The following is a 16,451-nucleotide window of genomic DNA, read 5'->3' on the forward strand; positions in this document are numbered from 1 at the left end:
AAGCGCCATCCTTTATGATGCCTGTACTCAGGTATTTTCAGGGATTGCCAGAGATTTAACAGGAGCTGAAAGCCAGCGTGGAGAACAAAGAACTGATGGGTTTAGCCTGTACACAAACCATAACAGTTCCCTTTGACTTACTACCAGCCTGCTTTTACCTTTTGTGCCCCTGAGGACCTGCAGGACACGGACACAGACTGCACAGGCATGCACAGGCCGTGAGGTAGTTTTATGACAAGTCCCTCACGCAGAGGTCAGATTTCCTTCAGGGCGGCCCACCCAGCTGCGAGACCCATTTTTCCACGTATTTTATGGGAGCAGAGTCCCTGCCCCACAGGGCCTGCTCCTCCCGAAGGATCCCTAAGGCACCAGACAGCACAGCCGTTGGAGGACAGCACTGAAACGGGAAGCCCCAGCTATGTGAGGTGATGTTATTTATTATCGGAGAGGCGGGTGCCGAGGCTGCTCGGCGGGGGCGAGGGGCGAGCGCTGAGCCCCGAAGGGAACGGGCCGCCCACCCAACAGCCACCACCTCAGACAGCCTCACAGCCCGCATCAGCCCCGCCATTCCCCTTCTCTCCTCCCATTGGCTCCTCGCTCCCACTCTCCGCCAATCCCCGACCACGCTCCGCAACGCCGCTGCCTCCCCTTCCCGCTCCAGCTGCCGCCGGCGCGCAGTAAGTAGCCGCCCAGCGGGGCAGGTCAGGGGGCCGCTAGCCCCGCCCCTCCGTAACGGCTGTCCCGTCCGTCAGCCAAGCAGGCTCGGGATTGGTCGGCGCGGGGCACGTGTCTCGCGGGAGGGGGCAGAGCGGGACGGCGGGTGGCCACGCCCCCGTGTCGGCCGGGGCTGCAGCCATGGCCAGGCCGGCGGCTCCGCGGCCCTGCAAGGTGCGTTGGGGCGGGGGGCCCGGGCGGAGCGCGGCGGGGGCGTGTGGAGCCCTTCCTTGTCTGCAGTCGGGGCTCAGCTCTCTCTCCGGTGCCTCATTAGGCCCCAGATTTGCTCGGGGGGGGGGGGGGCGAGGGGGTGTCCCCGCCGAGCGCGGAGCTGGGCAATCAGCGTAACGGCTCCTGAGGGGGAGTCGGGCCTTCGGCACCGAATGGCTTTGCTTCCCTGGGCTTAGCCCAGCAACCCTTCCTCGGGGCTCAGCGGGGTTATGTGTGTCGGTAAGGGGCACTGCAGCACGCTTTCTGTTCGGGGGTTCTTCTTGCACCTTGGTGTATCTGTGATTTGAGCAGTGACCGTACTTTAGTCCTAAAATCCCCAAAGTTTAGGTGTGTATTTGTAGAGCTTGGTTTCAGTCTGGAAGGTATGTTTGTATGTCAGCCCCTGACATTGAGTGAATTACTGTGTATGTGGAATGTTGTGGAGAGTAATGAAGCTTTGCGCCGTAAAGGTGCGTTTTGCGAAATGAAAACTAGAAGGTTCAGGCCCTAATGGCAGCAGTGGGCTCCCTCCTTGTTCTGAGAGCTGTAAGTTACCTTTAACTGATACGCCTCAGCAAAAGTTCTTGGAATTAGTGGGCAAAGGTAGTCTTCAGTTATGTTGTGAAAGTACTTCATAAAAATCAAAGTATATTTCTGTAATAAACAGGTACTGTCTTCTGGAAGGCTAACAGGAGCAGCTAAATTAACAAATGGAAGAAAACAGTAAGACCTTAATCATGAATACTATCTAAGATTGAGTGTATGTGTGAGCGTTGGGGAACCTTATACTTGTCATACCTCACAACTAGGCAAAAATTCTTTGTATATGTCAGGAAACATTTTTAGCTGAAAGGCAGTGCAGCTGGGTTCTGAGAAGCCTGTGAATAGACAGACACAAACTGAATAGAAATTTTGCCTGTAGAGATGCAGGATTGACTCTCACTGCGTGATTTATTTATAAAAGTTTGAATTTGTATAGTTACTAGCTGTATATAAGACTGTTGAGTAAAGACTGAATTCTCCTTTGACATAACCTGTTAATATCTGCTAAACATGTTTGTTGCAGCAATGCAAAATTTTCAGAAATATATTTTGTTTCTTGATAAAATTAATTTAATTTAGTTTGCTATATTATTGAATAAAAGTAATTTTTTTGCTTTGCTGCATATTAAGGAGGTAGTATAAACAGCAAATTTTGACTTTTTCAGGTTTGGCTCAAGAAAAGGATGTCATTCTGATGTGGAGTCTGGATATTCTCTCTATTCCACTGACTCTGATGATCAGGTACTTAAATGGCTTTAATAGAGTCACTTCTGTTACCTGAAGAGAAGGGAAATTGGAATACCTTGAATAATAGAAGAATTTAATTTAGATGCCACTGCATCTGGACTAGAAATAGCTCCTGCAAAGCTAGCAAGAGTGTCTGTACTGCATCTTGCAGATACATGCAAGTTGGCTTTGGGTGCAGTGAGTTTGGCTCTGACAAATCTTATTAAGGCACAGGATACGTGTTGCAAACACAACTGTGCTGTTTATGGACTAGAGCTGGCCCTGGCAGAAGTATAGCTGTATTTATTAGGTTTTTGTGCCAAAAAGAGCGAGTTGTATGGAGCCAGTGCTGCAGTCCTGTTTTCTGTGTAGCACTGAGTCAGTTATCTCCAAAATAGAAATAGGCTGTAGATAATGGCTTAACTGTATGTGGAAATAAGAGTAAAACCCACACACATGCAATTACCAAAACATAAAATCCAGCAAATGGATGTGTGTGCAACAACACTGTTTATTTTTTTTTTGCAAAATTTGCATGTTTGCGAACTTCTACGTAATTGCAAAGTAACACATGGAAAAATTACATATTTGTGCTGGTTTTCAGTTGTTCTTTTTGACGTCACACAGTGGGGAATACTCCTCTCTAAAATACTATCTTGGTTTACTGAAAGAAAACAGTGATACTCATTTTCTTACTGCAGTATTCTTTGTGCAGGTTGATACTATTCATAATGGACTTGACCGTTGTGCGGCTTTACTGAAGAGTATCTTACAAAATGAGGCTACAGGTTGTATCTATTGAAAATTTGAAGTCATGTTTTTAGTTTTTGTAAGACTGTCTTGATTTATGTTGTTGACTTTTTTTAATTTTGATTTATACTAGGAAGGGAGACTATCCATAAACAACCTGGGAAAGCAACTTCCATTAAAACTACCTCCAAGCCTTTGCTAACCAAAGGAAGTGCTTCCAGGAAGAAAGGGTTGAAAAAAACCATTACTCCTGCCCACATCCGAAAAGAAATTGGTAAGTGGACTTTCTTGGACTTGCTTTTTTCTCAAACAACATTGAGAGACTCCTCAACTTATTGAGAAGATATAACAAGGCTTCAGGTAATTGTTGTCATTTGTTATAGGTTGATCTAGGACTGGATCCACAAAAGGATTTAGGCCTTTTAGAAACCTTAAATGTTTACTAAACAGTTATTAAAATTCACAAATGTTTGAGCTTCGTGTACAGGGAAGCAAGTTGAGTACGTTTACAAATGCCAACATCATCAAGCTTAGCTGTTAGGAACTGTGGAGGAGAATGATAATACCCGTGCCCCATTTCTCTTGGACTGTGAAGCATTACAGTGCTTTGTCTCTGTTTGGGATACACAGCTATAAACTGTCCCAGAATTAGGTGTCCAACCAGGCTTTTCTCAAAGATCAGTTTCTGGAAACAGGAAAGTAAGTATAGCAATAAATAACAAGAACTGAAATGGTTTTATGGCCAGAGCACTTGAATGGAAAGGCAGTTGGAGTGCTCTAGGCTGAATTGCTCTCAGTTGAAATAGTTCGCTTTTTATTAGCATTTCTCCCTCTCTCCACACCGTGTGATTTCTAACCCAGTAGACAAGTGGGGCCTGTAGACTACGTATGTAGCAGAATGCCTATTTTGTGAATTGTAGAAGGTGAGCACCTAGCTGGTATCTTTCCAGCACCGTAAAAGTATGGAGTTTTAATTGTACCCAACATGAGAAAATTAAGTTTGGAGACTGCTTTGGTATGGGTTATTCCAAATGGCCTAAAAGCTTAGGAAGCAGCTAAGCGGAGATTTCAAGAATTGCATGTTAGAACTGGCCTTCTGTAGGATTACATCTCTTTGCTTCCTTCAAGGACAGCAGTCTGTCCAACTGAGTTAGGTTGCTCTGGAACTAAAAAATGATGGATTGACTTGCTGGTGAGTAAAAATCTGACTGGAATCTTAAGCTGTAAGGTCTTTTGGTTTTCTTTTTCAAAGGAACCTGCCGGATTCTGCCTGACAACACAATGAGTTTGTGTAGACCGAGAAGACGGACAACTTCAGCTGGGTTTTTTTGTTCTTTCTTTCTCTATAGTGCCAATGTCAAATAGAAGACTTGCCTCGTCCACCACACCTTCTACTGAGAAGGAGCTTTCCAGTGCGGTGCAGAATCAGATAGTTCCACCAATTCACGTGCCTTGCAGTCAACATTCTCCTGTGATGCATCAGAAACTGTGCGAGCATGTGCAAACTCAGATGTCTCTGATAACTGGCCAACCACCACAGAACAGTAATGAAATTCCTACTGTAACTCCTTTTCCTACCTCAAATCACGGTTAGTGGAACTATTAATGTAGAGCCTGCTATCTCACTGTATGAGTTTTGCCTGAAATTGTCCTGATCTATGAGGGCTGTTTTCTTTTAGGATGTCAAAATGTTACAGCTTTTAATTATCGATTACCTACCTCCACATCAGCTCTGTCCCTGCAGCATTCAGCTAATACCTTATCTACTCAGTCAGTAAGTAAAAGTTTGGTTCTGACTATTAATACATGTTTTAAATTAGCACTGACTATTTATTTATACATTTAAGTGCGTGGGTTTTCTTGGTTTTTATGTAACAATTTTCCTTAAAGGAAAACTTTGCATATTTCAAACTATAGTGATGAACAGAATGAATAATGAGAGGAAATACTGCTATTTAAAATACATTTTATATAGACACCAAAAAATGAAATTAGAAGCATTTCGGCTGGCTGCTTGTTTCTGCATGGTGAATTCTGTAATGGACAGCAAACATGGAAGGTGCAGGAAATTACTCATTACTGTTAATAATTACATTCTCAGTAACGCACGTTACAAGCATTAACCAACTCCTGGTAAAAGAAATCATATCTCATGTAGTTTTTTCCTCTGCCAATGAACAAGTTGATTATTTCTTCGGACACTGTGTATTATCTTAGAGCCACAGTTTAAAATACTTGTGTGTTTCAGGGTATAGAATAAAACTAATGGAGAGTACCAACTGCCACCTTGGGAAATGTGGTAAAGGGCTTGCACCTTGAAACTGTAAGGCTGTAGACTTACCTTCCATCTGCAGGCAGTCCATGTATAGCTAGTGCTGTCCTTGACTTTTAGGAAATTCATCTACTTAAAATATTGAAAGGTAACAGTGTTGTCTTTTAATTTTTTTCTTCCCTGTTCTGGTTTGATTCAAGGACTGATTGTTCATAAAGCAAAAAAAAAAACCCAAACCCAAAAAACCAGGATGAAAACACTGCTGTTCTTTACAGAACAGCTGGAAAAGAACTGTGCTTTAATGTTGCCGGTAACTTTTAAAATAAAAGTAATCTAAACCAGTTTTACATTTCAATTACAGTAATTAATGTACTGGAAAATTATGCAATTAATGAGTTGCAGTTGCTTTTATAATTTGCAAAGAATGATCAAGACTACATTGAGTCAGAAAAGGGTTTTTTGGTGTTTTTTAAGATTTTAAAAAAAAAGTTAACTTTGTTGTTCACTATGAATATTCTTTATGCAGGACGTTCCTGTAGACAGTGGTAATGAGCATGTGCCAGAGATGGGAAGACCTGTGGTTTGCCCAGTAGTTTCTGCTGCTCCTCCTACTGCTGCGCAAATACAGTCTGCCACTGCTCTTTCTACTGCGATCCCTTGTATAGCATCAGGCGTATCAAATAACTCTGCAGTGCCGACATTCATCCCATCGTCTTCTGGCAGAGAGATGACCCCAAACCACGAGCAACGGATAAAAGAAGCAGATTTGATAAGATGCATACAAGCCCACCTGGCCCTGTTACAATCACACGAAATGATGAATGGCAGGACTGAACAGAAGCACCATCATCGTTGTCCAGCAAAACATAGTGCTTCAGGTAACAAGGAGGAGGATACTTCTGAAGAACACAGTGAGGACACGGTCAGTGAAGAAGAGGAATTGAATGTACTTGACGTGGCCGCAGTGAGAGATACAAGCTGTAAGACAAGTTTTGTGAAGAAAGTTTTGAAATCTAGAAAAGAAAGTCCAGAAGAAACAGCCCATAAAGTTAAGACTGTAAAATATCTTCTGGGAGAGCTCAGAGCATTGATAACAGATCAAGGTGAGGACATTTTCATTGTGCAGTAGAGTGATTATGTACAAATAACACAAGAGCTGTGTTAAATGAGTGAGCACTTCAGTTTCTGGAAGTTGTGTGTGTCAGATGATATGTGACATCTTAGAGCGGATTTCCACAGGTTTAATAGCTTCATGTTTTACTCTGGATAAGCATTACATTATTTTTTGGAGTATTTTAACGTTATAGTAACAGCTAGCATAAAGATTGTTCTCATTTCATATATGGTGTTTTCCCCTGAGAAAGGGAGCAGTGTAGACAGATTGCGACAGCAATCTCACCAAGGTTGGTTGGAGAGATGGTGGGTTGTGATTTATCAAGAACGTAAAACATAGTTTTCGTAGGCAAGCTTAAAAATTTTAAATAAATATAGTTAAAATAAAGATGAGGTCTTCTTGGGGAAAAAAAAAGTAGATACTATTATATCACTTCATAGATTGCTTAATTGCGTATAAAGTATGACTGTCATATTACAGGTTTGTATGTTTATGGGATCTTTTTTTCCCCTCACCTCTTGCAGATGATTCAGAAATGTTAAGGTTGATGAGTGAAATAGAAGACTGCGTATCATTGCTCCCAGCTGTAGTGGGAAGCACGAATATACAAGCTGAAATAGCGCTAGCTTTACAGCCTCTCAGAAGTGAAAATGCCCAGCTGCGTAGGTTAGTAACTTGTCACTGACTCCGTATTTACTGCCAGTGTGCCTAAAGCATCTTTAACTGGTCTGTTCTAAATTGTGTATTTTATCATTGTTACGGTGTGAGTGTTACGGCCCTTTCATTCTTCTCTGTGCAGTATTTATATCTTGGAAAGTGTGTTGGTAAGGCTACATAGTTTAAAAAAAAAATTAACACATAGCAAGACTTCAGTTAATATTGATGTTTCAGTCATGTCAGTTACGTTATGATTGGGTCTTGGTCTAGGTGGGATCAATGTATCTGTGTCTCTGAAAACTGCAGCATCAAGACAGTTAGCCTGCTCAGATTCTTTTTGTAGTGTATTCTCAAATGCAAAAACGGCTCATTTCAGGGGAGCTCTCAAATACATAACTGGGTAGCACTTTACTTCAGAACAGAGGGAAAGAGATTTACCAGAACTTGCAAAGGGTCTTTTGAAGAAAGAGAGGAATGTAAGAAAAATGCATTATTAAAACTTTTTTATGTTTCTGAAACATTCTGTGACATATAATTCTCAGTAGCAACTTCTTACCAAACTCATTTAAACTGCAGTGGTTTTGAATTTATTCTGAACTTTCTGATTTTGTACTTTTTCCAAATTCACGTTTAGGAGACTAAGGATATTAAACCAGCAACTCAGGGAACGAGAAAGAAGTGAGAAGACATCTGGACAAAGCTGCAACTATGAATGTAAAGTACTAATAGAGAATGATGTTAGAGGCATTTTTGTTAAAGCTTTATTTAAATAGATACAGACATACGAAGATACAGATATATAAATAAAAAATATCGGTACGTATTGTGGCCTTTAGTGGCATTTGAGCTAAGTGTTGTGGGTCTAATCCTGCAGCTGCATTTACATGGATTGTTGTGGCTGTTTAGACTCCACATAGTGAGACTCAGCTCTTCAGCTGCCGAGCAGATTAATTTTCCTTATATGCATCTATAAATGAAGATGACAGATAATTAAGAAGAAAGCTTGATTTTTATTTTGCAGCTTCAGAAAAATGCTTCTATCTGTAAGCAAAATTCATACTATCAAAATGATTTAAAAACTTAGTTTGATTTAGAAATTCAAGCTGTACCACACAAAGCACTTAAAATTTTTATGTTTTACTTTTGGTAGTAGTTTCTTTGCAGTCCTTGAATATGATGCTCCAGAGTCAATTGAAAGAATCACTGAAAGGCCTTGAGTCACTGCAGGCTAAAAATGAAGAACTACTTAAAATAATAGAAAGTCAGAAAGAAGAAAATAAACATCTTGCAAAAGGTATTCAAGATAAGGAAGAAGAATTACTTGAAAACAAACAGCATTATGACATTCATTCCACCAAGCTCAAGATTGGTACGTGTTTTGAATTTTTTATTCTTCATTTAGTCTTCTAAAACTTAAACTAAATAATAAGGTAAAATCTTCTTGGCATTTTAGAAGTGGAAGAGGCATTAGCAAATGCGAAGAGCCTTCAGTTTAAGCTGGAAGCTTCAGAGAAGGAAAATAAGATTTTGGGCATAACATTACGTCAGCGTGATGCAGAAGTTAACAGACTGCGTGAATTAACCAGGTACTATTGGCTAAGCCACTTTTTTGCCCCTTGACATTGCTCCCTCTGCTCTCTCCTCTATCCTTTTTTATACTTTGGATTATTGTAATCTTAGTGTCTTGGTGGCAGAAGGTCACATAGGGTAAAACTTCTCTTTGCGGTTAATTTTGCTCCAGTGGTGCTATAATTTTGTTAAAACAGAGTTGTCATGCTCCATGACTTGAATTCTGTTGTAAAGTAAAATGCTATATGCCATAACTTGTGCAAAGTTTTAATAGCAGACCTGCCGATAAATAGCTCCATGGGAAGGGCATGGACCTAAAAACCTAATGATATTTCCCTTGAAGCTGTAGAATTTGCAAACTAACTCTTAACCTGGATTAAGGAGGGATTATTTTTTTTCTTTCTTTCTTTACACTGGTTCAGAAACTGGTCTATTTTGAGAACAACTCACAGAAAAATCTGTCTTTGGGACCCACAGCAAGTGGGAATGAGCGGTCCTTTATTTAATTGTACACACATTTGAAGTAGAATATGCCCAGATATTAATTATGGGTAAAGATGGGAGTTCTTGGATCACTGAATGAAGGTGGTGTTACTCACAATTTTTTTAGAACTATTACTGTGAATTTATTTCATCATGATCTTTCATGATGACTATAGTGACAAGCTGGAAGACTTAAATAGCTTTTTATACGTGCAAAGTGGTATGTACATAAAATTTGTTTGGGCACAGGAAGTTAAACTGTTGTGTCTCTTGTTTATAGTTGATACAGATTGGAATGGCAGAATATTTTTAATCAATACTTCAGATTCTTTAGTAGTAGTTTAGACACGTTGCACACTTCTATGACTACGACACTGACCACCAGATGGTAGTCTAATGATGTCTTATTACATGTGTACATGTATATGCTATATATGTAAGCATTTAAGTTTTCTTTTTCTTTTGATGTACAAAGCAGAAAATGAGAAGAATTATTTCTTATATATTTTTTATTTAGAATCAATGGGAAGAATAATTCAGAAAATTCTCACTGATTTTTTGATAACTGCTTTTATATGCTTTGTAACAGTTTCTTGACATCAATTTATTTCATTTTGTAGTATTCAAAGCAGGTAAATCGTGAAGTAACTTCGAGAACTTCATTGGGTTGTGCTATTTTAGTTACTTTATAGACACATTGAGCTAAGCTGAAGAAAGAAATTACAGAAACTTGGAATTGGTTCACATTTATACTACATTTTATGACAACATGTAGAAAGAGAATTTTAACTTTGCTGCAGTCTGATAAATGTAATGTTTTGGGGTTATATAAAAGTTTTTAACTAATTTTTTAGTGACTATTTTAAAATCTGATTAATTGATCTTCTTTTAACAGGACCTTGCAGGGCAGTATGGCCAAGCTTCTGTCTGACCTCACAGTAGACAACATTAGACCCAAACCCGAAAAAGGTCTCTCGAAGTCTCTTTTAGAAGACCATGAAAAGCAGATGCAACCTGATCCATTTCCTGGGAGTACTTCAGTAATGACTTACCTTAAAAAATTAGAAATGGATCATATTTTGACAGATACAGAGTTTCAATTCTCAAATAAAAGTGGAGAATTAGAAATGCAAAATCTAGCCTGTGAAAAGTTGGCTGCCGAAGGAAGTAAAATAAACAGTACATTCTCAGAAGGAACATCAACTCCCAGAATACTACCAATCTCGCCTAAGCAAGATGCAGAAACCGTTAGCGATTCTGGGACTTTACTAGATGACCAAAACAAGTTGGATGAGACTGTTTATATTCCATTGACTAGCAGTGCCTCTAAAAAACAGTTGCCAGTCTCTGAAAGAACTGGTGTGCTACCCCAAAGTAGAGGGGCTTGTAAGATGTTGGACTACCACTGTGAGCTCTCAAACTCTGTGCAGCAGAATGGATGTGAGATTGGAAAGGATCCAACTATTCTGGATAAATTAAGTGCTGGGTACAGTGTGAAAAAGACTTTGGAAAACACGCTTGAAGTTACAGGCGATAAAGTGAAGCCAGAAGGAGACAAAATCCAAATGAGGCCAAAATGCACTCCATGTGGAGCTGGAAAGGACTTGACAGATAAACCAGACCAACCTCAGCCTGGTACATACCCTCGTGTACCGATGCTATTTCTGAAAGAGATTTCTCAGAAAAAAGGCAGCGAAATAGTTGATCTTAGTTCCATTTCATTTGATGATGTATCAGGGAAGTCTGAGTGGAGCGCATCCTCTTTCTCAACATTTACTTCTCGAGATGAAGAGGACTTTAAGAACAGCTTAGCAGCCTTGGATGCCAACATAGCTAGGTTACAAAGAACTCTGCAAAATAGCATTATGAAACAATGAGTATGAGGAAGCAAAATGGGGTGCACTTGTTTGGATTATTTATGTTTTTCTGAAGTATACTAATAAGTGTGGTAATGATAGGAATATTTGTGGGTTTCATATAAAATGACTTGTTCCTAGCTGTTTAAATTATGGATGGGATTTGTTCCTCATTAAGCTATGATGCTACTTCCCTTGATGTGTACAACTTGAAATAACTGGTATAGATGCCTTTTTTAAATTATCGCTTAGAGTTTATACTCTTTAATTGCAAAATTAATTCTTAGAACAGCACTTGGTAATTGTTTAAGAAACCAGTGTGCTTTTAGCAATAGAGATTTTCTATTAAATGGTAAAGTACACGTGCATGTTTTTTCTGCGTGCTTTTTCAAAGTAGTAAGAACAACATTGAGAGAATGCATTTGAAGTCAGTTACAGATGTGATAAAGAGGAATTTTTACATCATTATAATTTGACTGTTACAACATTGGATGCATGGTCATGACCATGTGTTTCAAGAAACTGACTCCTTGTTCTGGTTCACCATGAAGTGTGCAAGGAGTAGCATCAACATCAAAGAAGCAGGTGAACAGGACTTCTTACTCAGCTACTTTGCTTCTTAATCCAAATTGGTTAGCAGTGCTTGAATGCTGGTTTTCATGACTCGTGTTCTTTCACAGAAAGTATCTTTGGAAAGGGAACAGCAATATAAGGACCTGAATTTAAGACTGTTTTTTCTGCAGCGTTGCTTATTGTTTTCCCAGAAAACATTACTGTGCTTCCTGGTGCTGGTCTTTTCTTTTACATTTCCATGTAGGACAAAAGCTTCAAGTTTTACCGCTTTGAAGAATTTTATTTTTTTCTGTGGTTAGTTGCTTGAATGAACGCATTTTAAAGTTAGGGCACTATCCGTACATTGTGCTGTGGAGTAGTTCTGTGATTATTTTTGTTACTAGTAACTGAGCATTAGAAAGGTATGAAGACAGCACATGCTACAGAAGATGCCAACTGGCACTCCTGCTTCGAAAAAGGAAAGTTAGACTAAATAGTGACTTCAGTGATTTAGAATGCTTTTAAGGCTTGGCCTCGATTTCTGATTACTCTCCACACTATTCATGCTCAGATTCAAAATAAGGTTGATGGTATAAAAGCGAACACTTTTTAATTAAATATTTACAGTTTCAGTGTAGAAGCAAAGGAAGATTTAAATGATGATTAAAGACAAGCTACAATAAATTCTAGTCTTTAAAACTCACGAGAAGGCTGAGAGAAGATTGGAAGAATATTTATTAATAGACAAACTAATTGAGCTTTCTTCTTGCAGCTAGGACTGTAACTCCATTTGAAGGAGGATATTTGTCCTGGCCACAGCTAGTTGTAATCTGTATAAAGCAGCTGTGGTGTCAAGATGCCCAAGCACGTTGTTCTTGCATCGAGAGTGTTTATATTCACTTTTATCTCAACAGGGAAGATATTATACCATCTTACTTATGTCTTGTTCATCATTTCAAAGTTAGTTCTGTCAGAGCATGAGATGGCTACTGGAAAACATTTCTGGGGATAATGATATGAGCAGGTTTGTAATGTGTGTCATTCTCGTGGAAGGAGAAGCAGCTAAGAAGAAGAAACAGAAAGAGTCGTCTTTAATACAGTTCTTTGTTTTGTATGCAGACTTGCCCATCAGAGCTACAGCAACTTTAAATGAAATATAAGATTTCGCATATACAGGCATTATGAATGGGAACTGTTGTGGAAGAGAAAGCCAGCAAGATCAAATATGTAAGTCTTGAAAAGGTGGGAAAGGCTTCCACCATTCAACTCATGACAAGGGCATTGAAAGGAAGTCAGCATAACTCTAGTGTTCAGATAGGCTCAGTAGAAGACAAATAATGGTAAGGTGTCATACAAACTCATTTTTTCAATGTGTTGTGTGTAGTAAATAATCCCTACAGAAAATAAGGGAAAAATCTAGAATTTGCACATTTTGTCACATACGTATTTTGACCACTCAAATTTGCACAGTCTCGGAAGTACATGGTAAATAAGATCCCAAGTGACTGGGTGGAAAGAAATATTTATCTTTGGTGCTTAAACAGCTTAAAAGTTATTTCTTCTCATTCCTGTAGTAACAAGGTAGAAATCACTATGGACCAAGGGCCTCCAAGGTTAATGCCAACCCTTGGAACATTGGGGTAGCTCATGCTGCAGCACATATTGTTGCTCTTCACTAGTCGGGATATGACATGTGCTTGTCATTGCATAAATTGGGAGTTACTAGGATTCATCCTTGTTGTGAGCAGGTAGACCTCAGGCCTGTATCTTTCATGGACTTAGAAGTAGTGGAGAGAAAGTGTCTAAGAACTTCTCAGTCTGATCTAACCATTGAACTACCTGGCTGGATTCCAACACCAAACTCTGCTTCCCCAGTTATACTTGCCAAAAACTGTAACTTTCTATTTGGAAGCAGGATAGAACTTTTACCTGTGTAAATCCAGCACTCATGTCAACTACTCCAATAAGAGCAATACAATCTTCAGTTGACTTCTGGTTTTGGACATATCCCACCAACAAGGGACAGTGATGACAGGTAGAGGAGTCAAAGTGTATTTGTGGTACAGAACTCAAACTCTGTTTCTGTTCCCGGTTTGTTACAGATACTTTAGGATAGTATGGAAGAGGCAAGAGAATACAGTAATGAATTGGACCACAGTGTCAACTATGCAAGTGATTTCTGCGTTGCACATGGAATTTTGCTGTTGTTTCTAAGGGAAAATGGGTAGTATTTAAATTCAGGTAGATCTGTTGTCTCAGAAAAGGATGGACCTCACTCAGAGCTGAAGGATCAGACAAAGGGCAACCAGCTGTGGTGCCTTAGTTCCTGTAGCCAGAAGGTGATGTTTGAATGGCTAACAGTAGCAGAAATAGCCATGAGGTATTGGAGATGGTTCAAAAGGAACGATCTCCTCCATGGCTGAAGAGCTGTTCTTCCACACCTGCTGTTTTACTGTGGTTATGGAAAAAACAGCTTAAGATTTTCTTCTGCTGTATTGTTAGTTGTTATAAGTTATTTTATAGTATATTCTCAGTCATAACAAGATTTACAGTTGAAACATAATGCCAAGTTGAAAAAAGTGCAACTAGTGGGGCTGAGGAGTTTTAATCACAGGTAGCTAGCTGATCATATAGCCTAACAAGCCTCAGCAGAACTTTCCAGTTTGGCCAGAAAAGCTGTTTTCAGATTATTTCCATCACTGTGTCAGCCTCCAAATATAATGGGATACATGAAATTTGTATATTGAACATAAAATCATTGTTCTGTGTTCAGTAATAACTGCTGTGAAACACCTCTTCTCTTCCAAGGATTACCTTTCAAGGAACAAAGCAGCAGCTGCAACATCAGTGATCATGTGGCCTCCCCTAGATTTTTCTTGTAGCCACAGAGAGGAGACACAGGAGTTTCATTTTTACAAAGCATATTCTGTGAAGTTGACATCTGTGCTTTCCAGCAACGTGGAAGGAAAAGGAACTCAAAACATGTTTCATCAGGCTCTTAACAGTCATTTGCCTTTTATGAACACTTTTCCTCATGGAAAAAAAATCCAGGCTACCTGAGTCTAACCATATGTTATTCCCTGCTCTGACTTCTTGAGCAATGAATCTCATTCAAAGAACTGGGGAATGGTGATATCTCCCTGCAGACACAAAGGATCCCGGCCTTAACTACTGTGTCCAAATCTTCACAAGGAATAAAAATGCCTTATTTGCTGAAGTGAAGCCAGTGTTGCATCTGTGTGGGTAAATAAGCTACCTGGGACACCACTTGCGGTCAAGTGGCAACATCATTCACCTCTGTATGGAAAGAAGATTTTTAAAGCGCATGGTGCATTTTGCAAAATAACAATGATTGCTACTAGTACATCAAGTACTTAAGTCATTGACTTACGTTGGCAAGTTTAACAAGGGTGATTTATTATTTTCCCTTAGAAGGGAAAGAAACATTTCCCTGGTTAGAATTTGACCGATTAGATCAGAGAAACAGATTAAGGAGAAAAAAAAAATAATCATAGGTTTAGTCACTTCAGTGATCTCCCCAAATAAGACAGAGGACTATTCAAGTTTAAATGGGCCAGCCAGGACAGGAGTGCACACCTACCATTGCACCAGAACCTACAAGAAGAGTTGAGAAAGTCAGCTTTTGGGTATTCAAGTGGGTATGACAGACAATTGAGGCCAAACACAGATTTAGCTCTAAACCATCCTAGGTAGATCAGAGTATCCACATTAATGACCTGTTTCCTATTAAAGTCAGGCAGGCTATCTCGAGTGGTTCTTGATCAAGATTAGTGCAAACAGTGTTAAAGATTAGTGTTTGTCTTCCCCAAAATTCAGGGAATTCCTTCAATATTTTCCTTGCACAAAAAAGTCCTAGACTCAGTTTTCCTTCAGCCAGATTCAGGGATATTCCATAGTCTCTGGTCATATGAGTGAGTCAGAGATTTTGCCTTCAGAGCCTTAGGTACAGGGGAGCCAAACAAACAGCAGGTGAGGTCTTATTGCCGAGCTTACTTTAGCCTATCTGCTTTTCAGGTGAAATCAAAAGTGACAGTCACTTCCATGACTGTTCTTACGACTTGAGCTGTAACCAGACAGGAGCCTGAACAGAACAACCTGTCCTTCCCCCCAGCCTTCAGTTAGTATTATAATTGATCAGGTCTTCCTTCAGCATAAGAATAGTTTATGTTTTCTTTCTTTTTTTTTTTAAGGTGCACACTGTGCATGTATGATACATATACACACACACATAGCGCATACGTTGAGAAATCTTTTTGGTAGAGAGGAAAATAGTTTTCTCTGGTTTTAGTTTCCAGTTCTCTTAATCTATGAAAATGGACTGTTTCTGCAATCTTTAACAATCTTCGTAAGTGTATTCACTTTAGCTCTTTTCATCTGTAACTGCGGTGTAGGCAAGGGAAAGGTGGAAAGGTACATCTCAGTAAGCAGTCCTCACCTTTGGTTATACTTGTCAGGAGGCTTCCCAGTAAACTATGGTGCAGCTGGGGGGAGAGTGGTATTCATCAGATTATCCTTGTGCGGATGTGGGTTACTCAGTCTCCATGGTCATGCACTGCTTTCCCTTCCAACCCCTGACAGAAGTGCCACAGCTACACGGTGAGCTTTTTCAGGAATGAAATCGTATGTAAACAAGCTGTGTCAGCTGTGAACTGCTGTGGTCATACCTAAATGCATCTTCAGTGAATGAGTTCACATGCTGTTTGAAGAGCAAACACCAAGCTGAACTGAAAACCAAATGCTTTTGCAGGCATTCTCTGTTTATCAGGACACAGAGTAGAGAGAATATTATCCCATGGGTTCTCCAGTTTTACTCTGAAATGCTTGTCCTGGCCACACACAGTCACAGTGCACAGCCACGCAGCAACCCCCAGTCATGAGGTGATACCGGTAGTAGTGCAAGGTCACCAGCAATGAGACACTCTGAAAAATCTCCTTTTGCATGCATGTGAACATCCATTACTGAAGTTTTTATGCTGTGCTCCAA

At 39.9% G+C, this 16,451-nt stretch overlaps 1 protein-coding gene across 2 annotated transcripts; it reads left to right on the top strand.

The window, feature by feature from the left end:
* The first annotated feature begins 809 nt into the window (after positions 1–809).
* On the top strand, positions 810–11,260 carry CCDC14 (coiled-coil domain containing 14). 2 transcript variants are annotated; one of them, XM_054830521.1, is made up of 13 exons: positions 810–888; positions 1,592–1,647; positions 2,133–2,208; positions 2,909–2,981; positions 3,077–3,217; positions 4,293–4,532; positions 4,623–4,717; positions 5,742–6,318; positions 6,854–6,995; positions 7,621–7,700; positions 8,137–8,355; positions 8,440–8,572; positions 9,934–11,260. In XM_054830521.1, the coding sequence occupies exons 1-13, from the start codon at positions 856–858 to the stop codon at positions 10,913–10,915; spliced, it is 2,847 nt and encodes a 948-aa protein (XP_054686496.1). In that variant the 5' UTR covers positions 810–855; the 3' UTR covers positions 10,916–11,260. The 2 variants fall into 2 exon arrangements, with proteins under 2 accessions (XP_054686496.1, XP_054686497.1); XM_054830522.1 differs by lacking the exons at positions 810–888; positions 1,592–1,647; positions 2,133–2,208; positions 2,909–2,981 and having other exon boundaries at positions 3,078–3,217; positions 4,196–4,532.
* Positions 11,261–16,451: the final 5,191 nt, after the last annotated feature.

Source organism: Grus americana, chromosome 6 (assembly GCF_028858705.1).
Source record: "Grus americana isolate bGruAme1 chromosome 6, bGruAme1.mat, whole genome shotgun sequence".
Taxonomy (NCBI): Eukaryota; Metazoa; Chordata; class Aves; order Gruiformes; family Gruidae; genus Grus; species Grus americana.

Bases quoted from the DNA above. Each gene is read 5' to 3' on its own strand.
- CCDC14 (XM_054830521.1), top strand. From the start codon at position 856: ATGGCCAGGCCGGCGGCTCCGCGGCCCTGCAAG. The intron at 2,209-2,908 runs GTACTTAAATGG...TTCTTTGTGCAG, and splicing joins CCACTGACTCTGATGATCAG to GTTGATACTATTCATAATGG. The intron at 6,996-7,620 runs GTTAGTAACTTG...ATTCACGTTTAG, and splicing joins GAAAATGCCCAGCTGCGTAG to GAGACTAAGGATATTAAACC.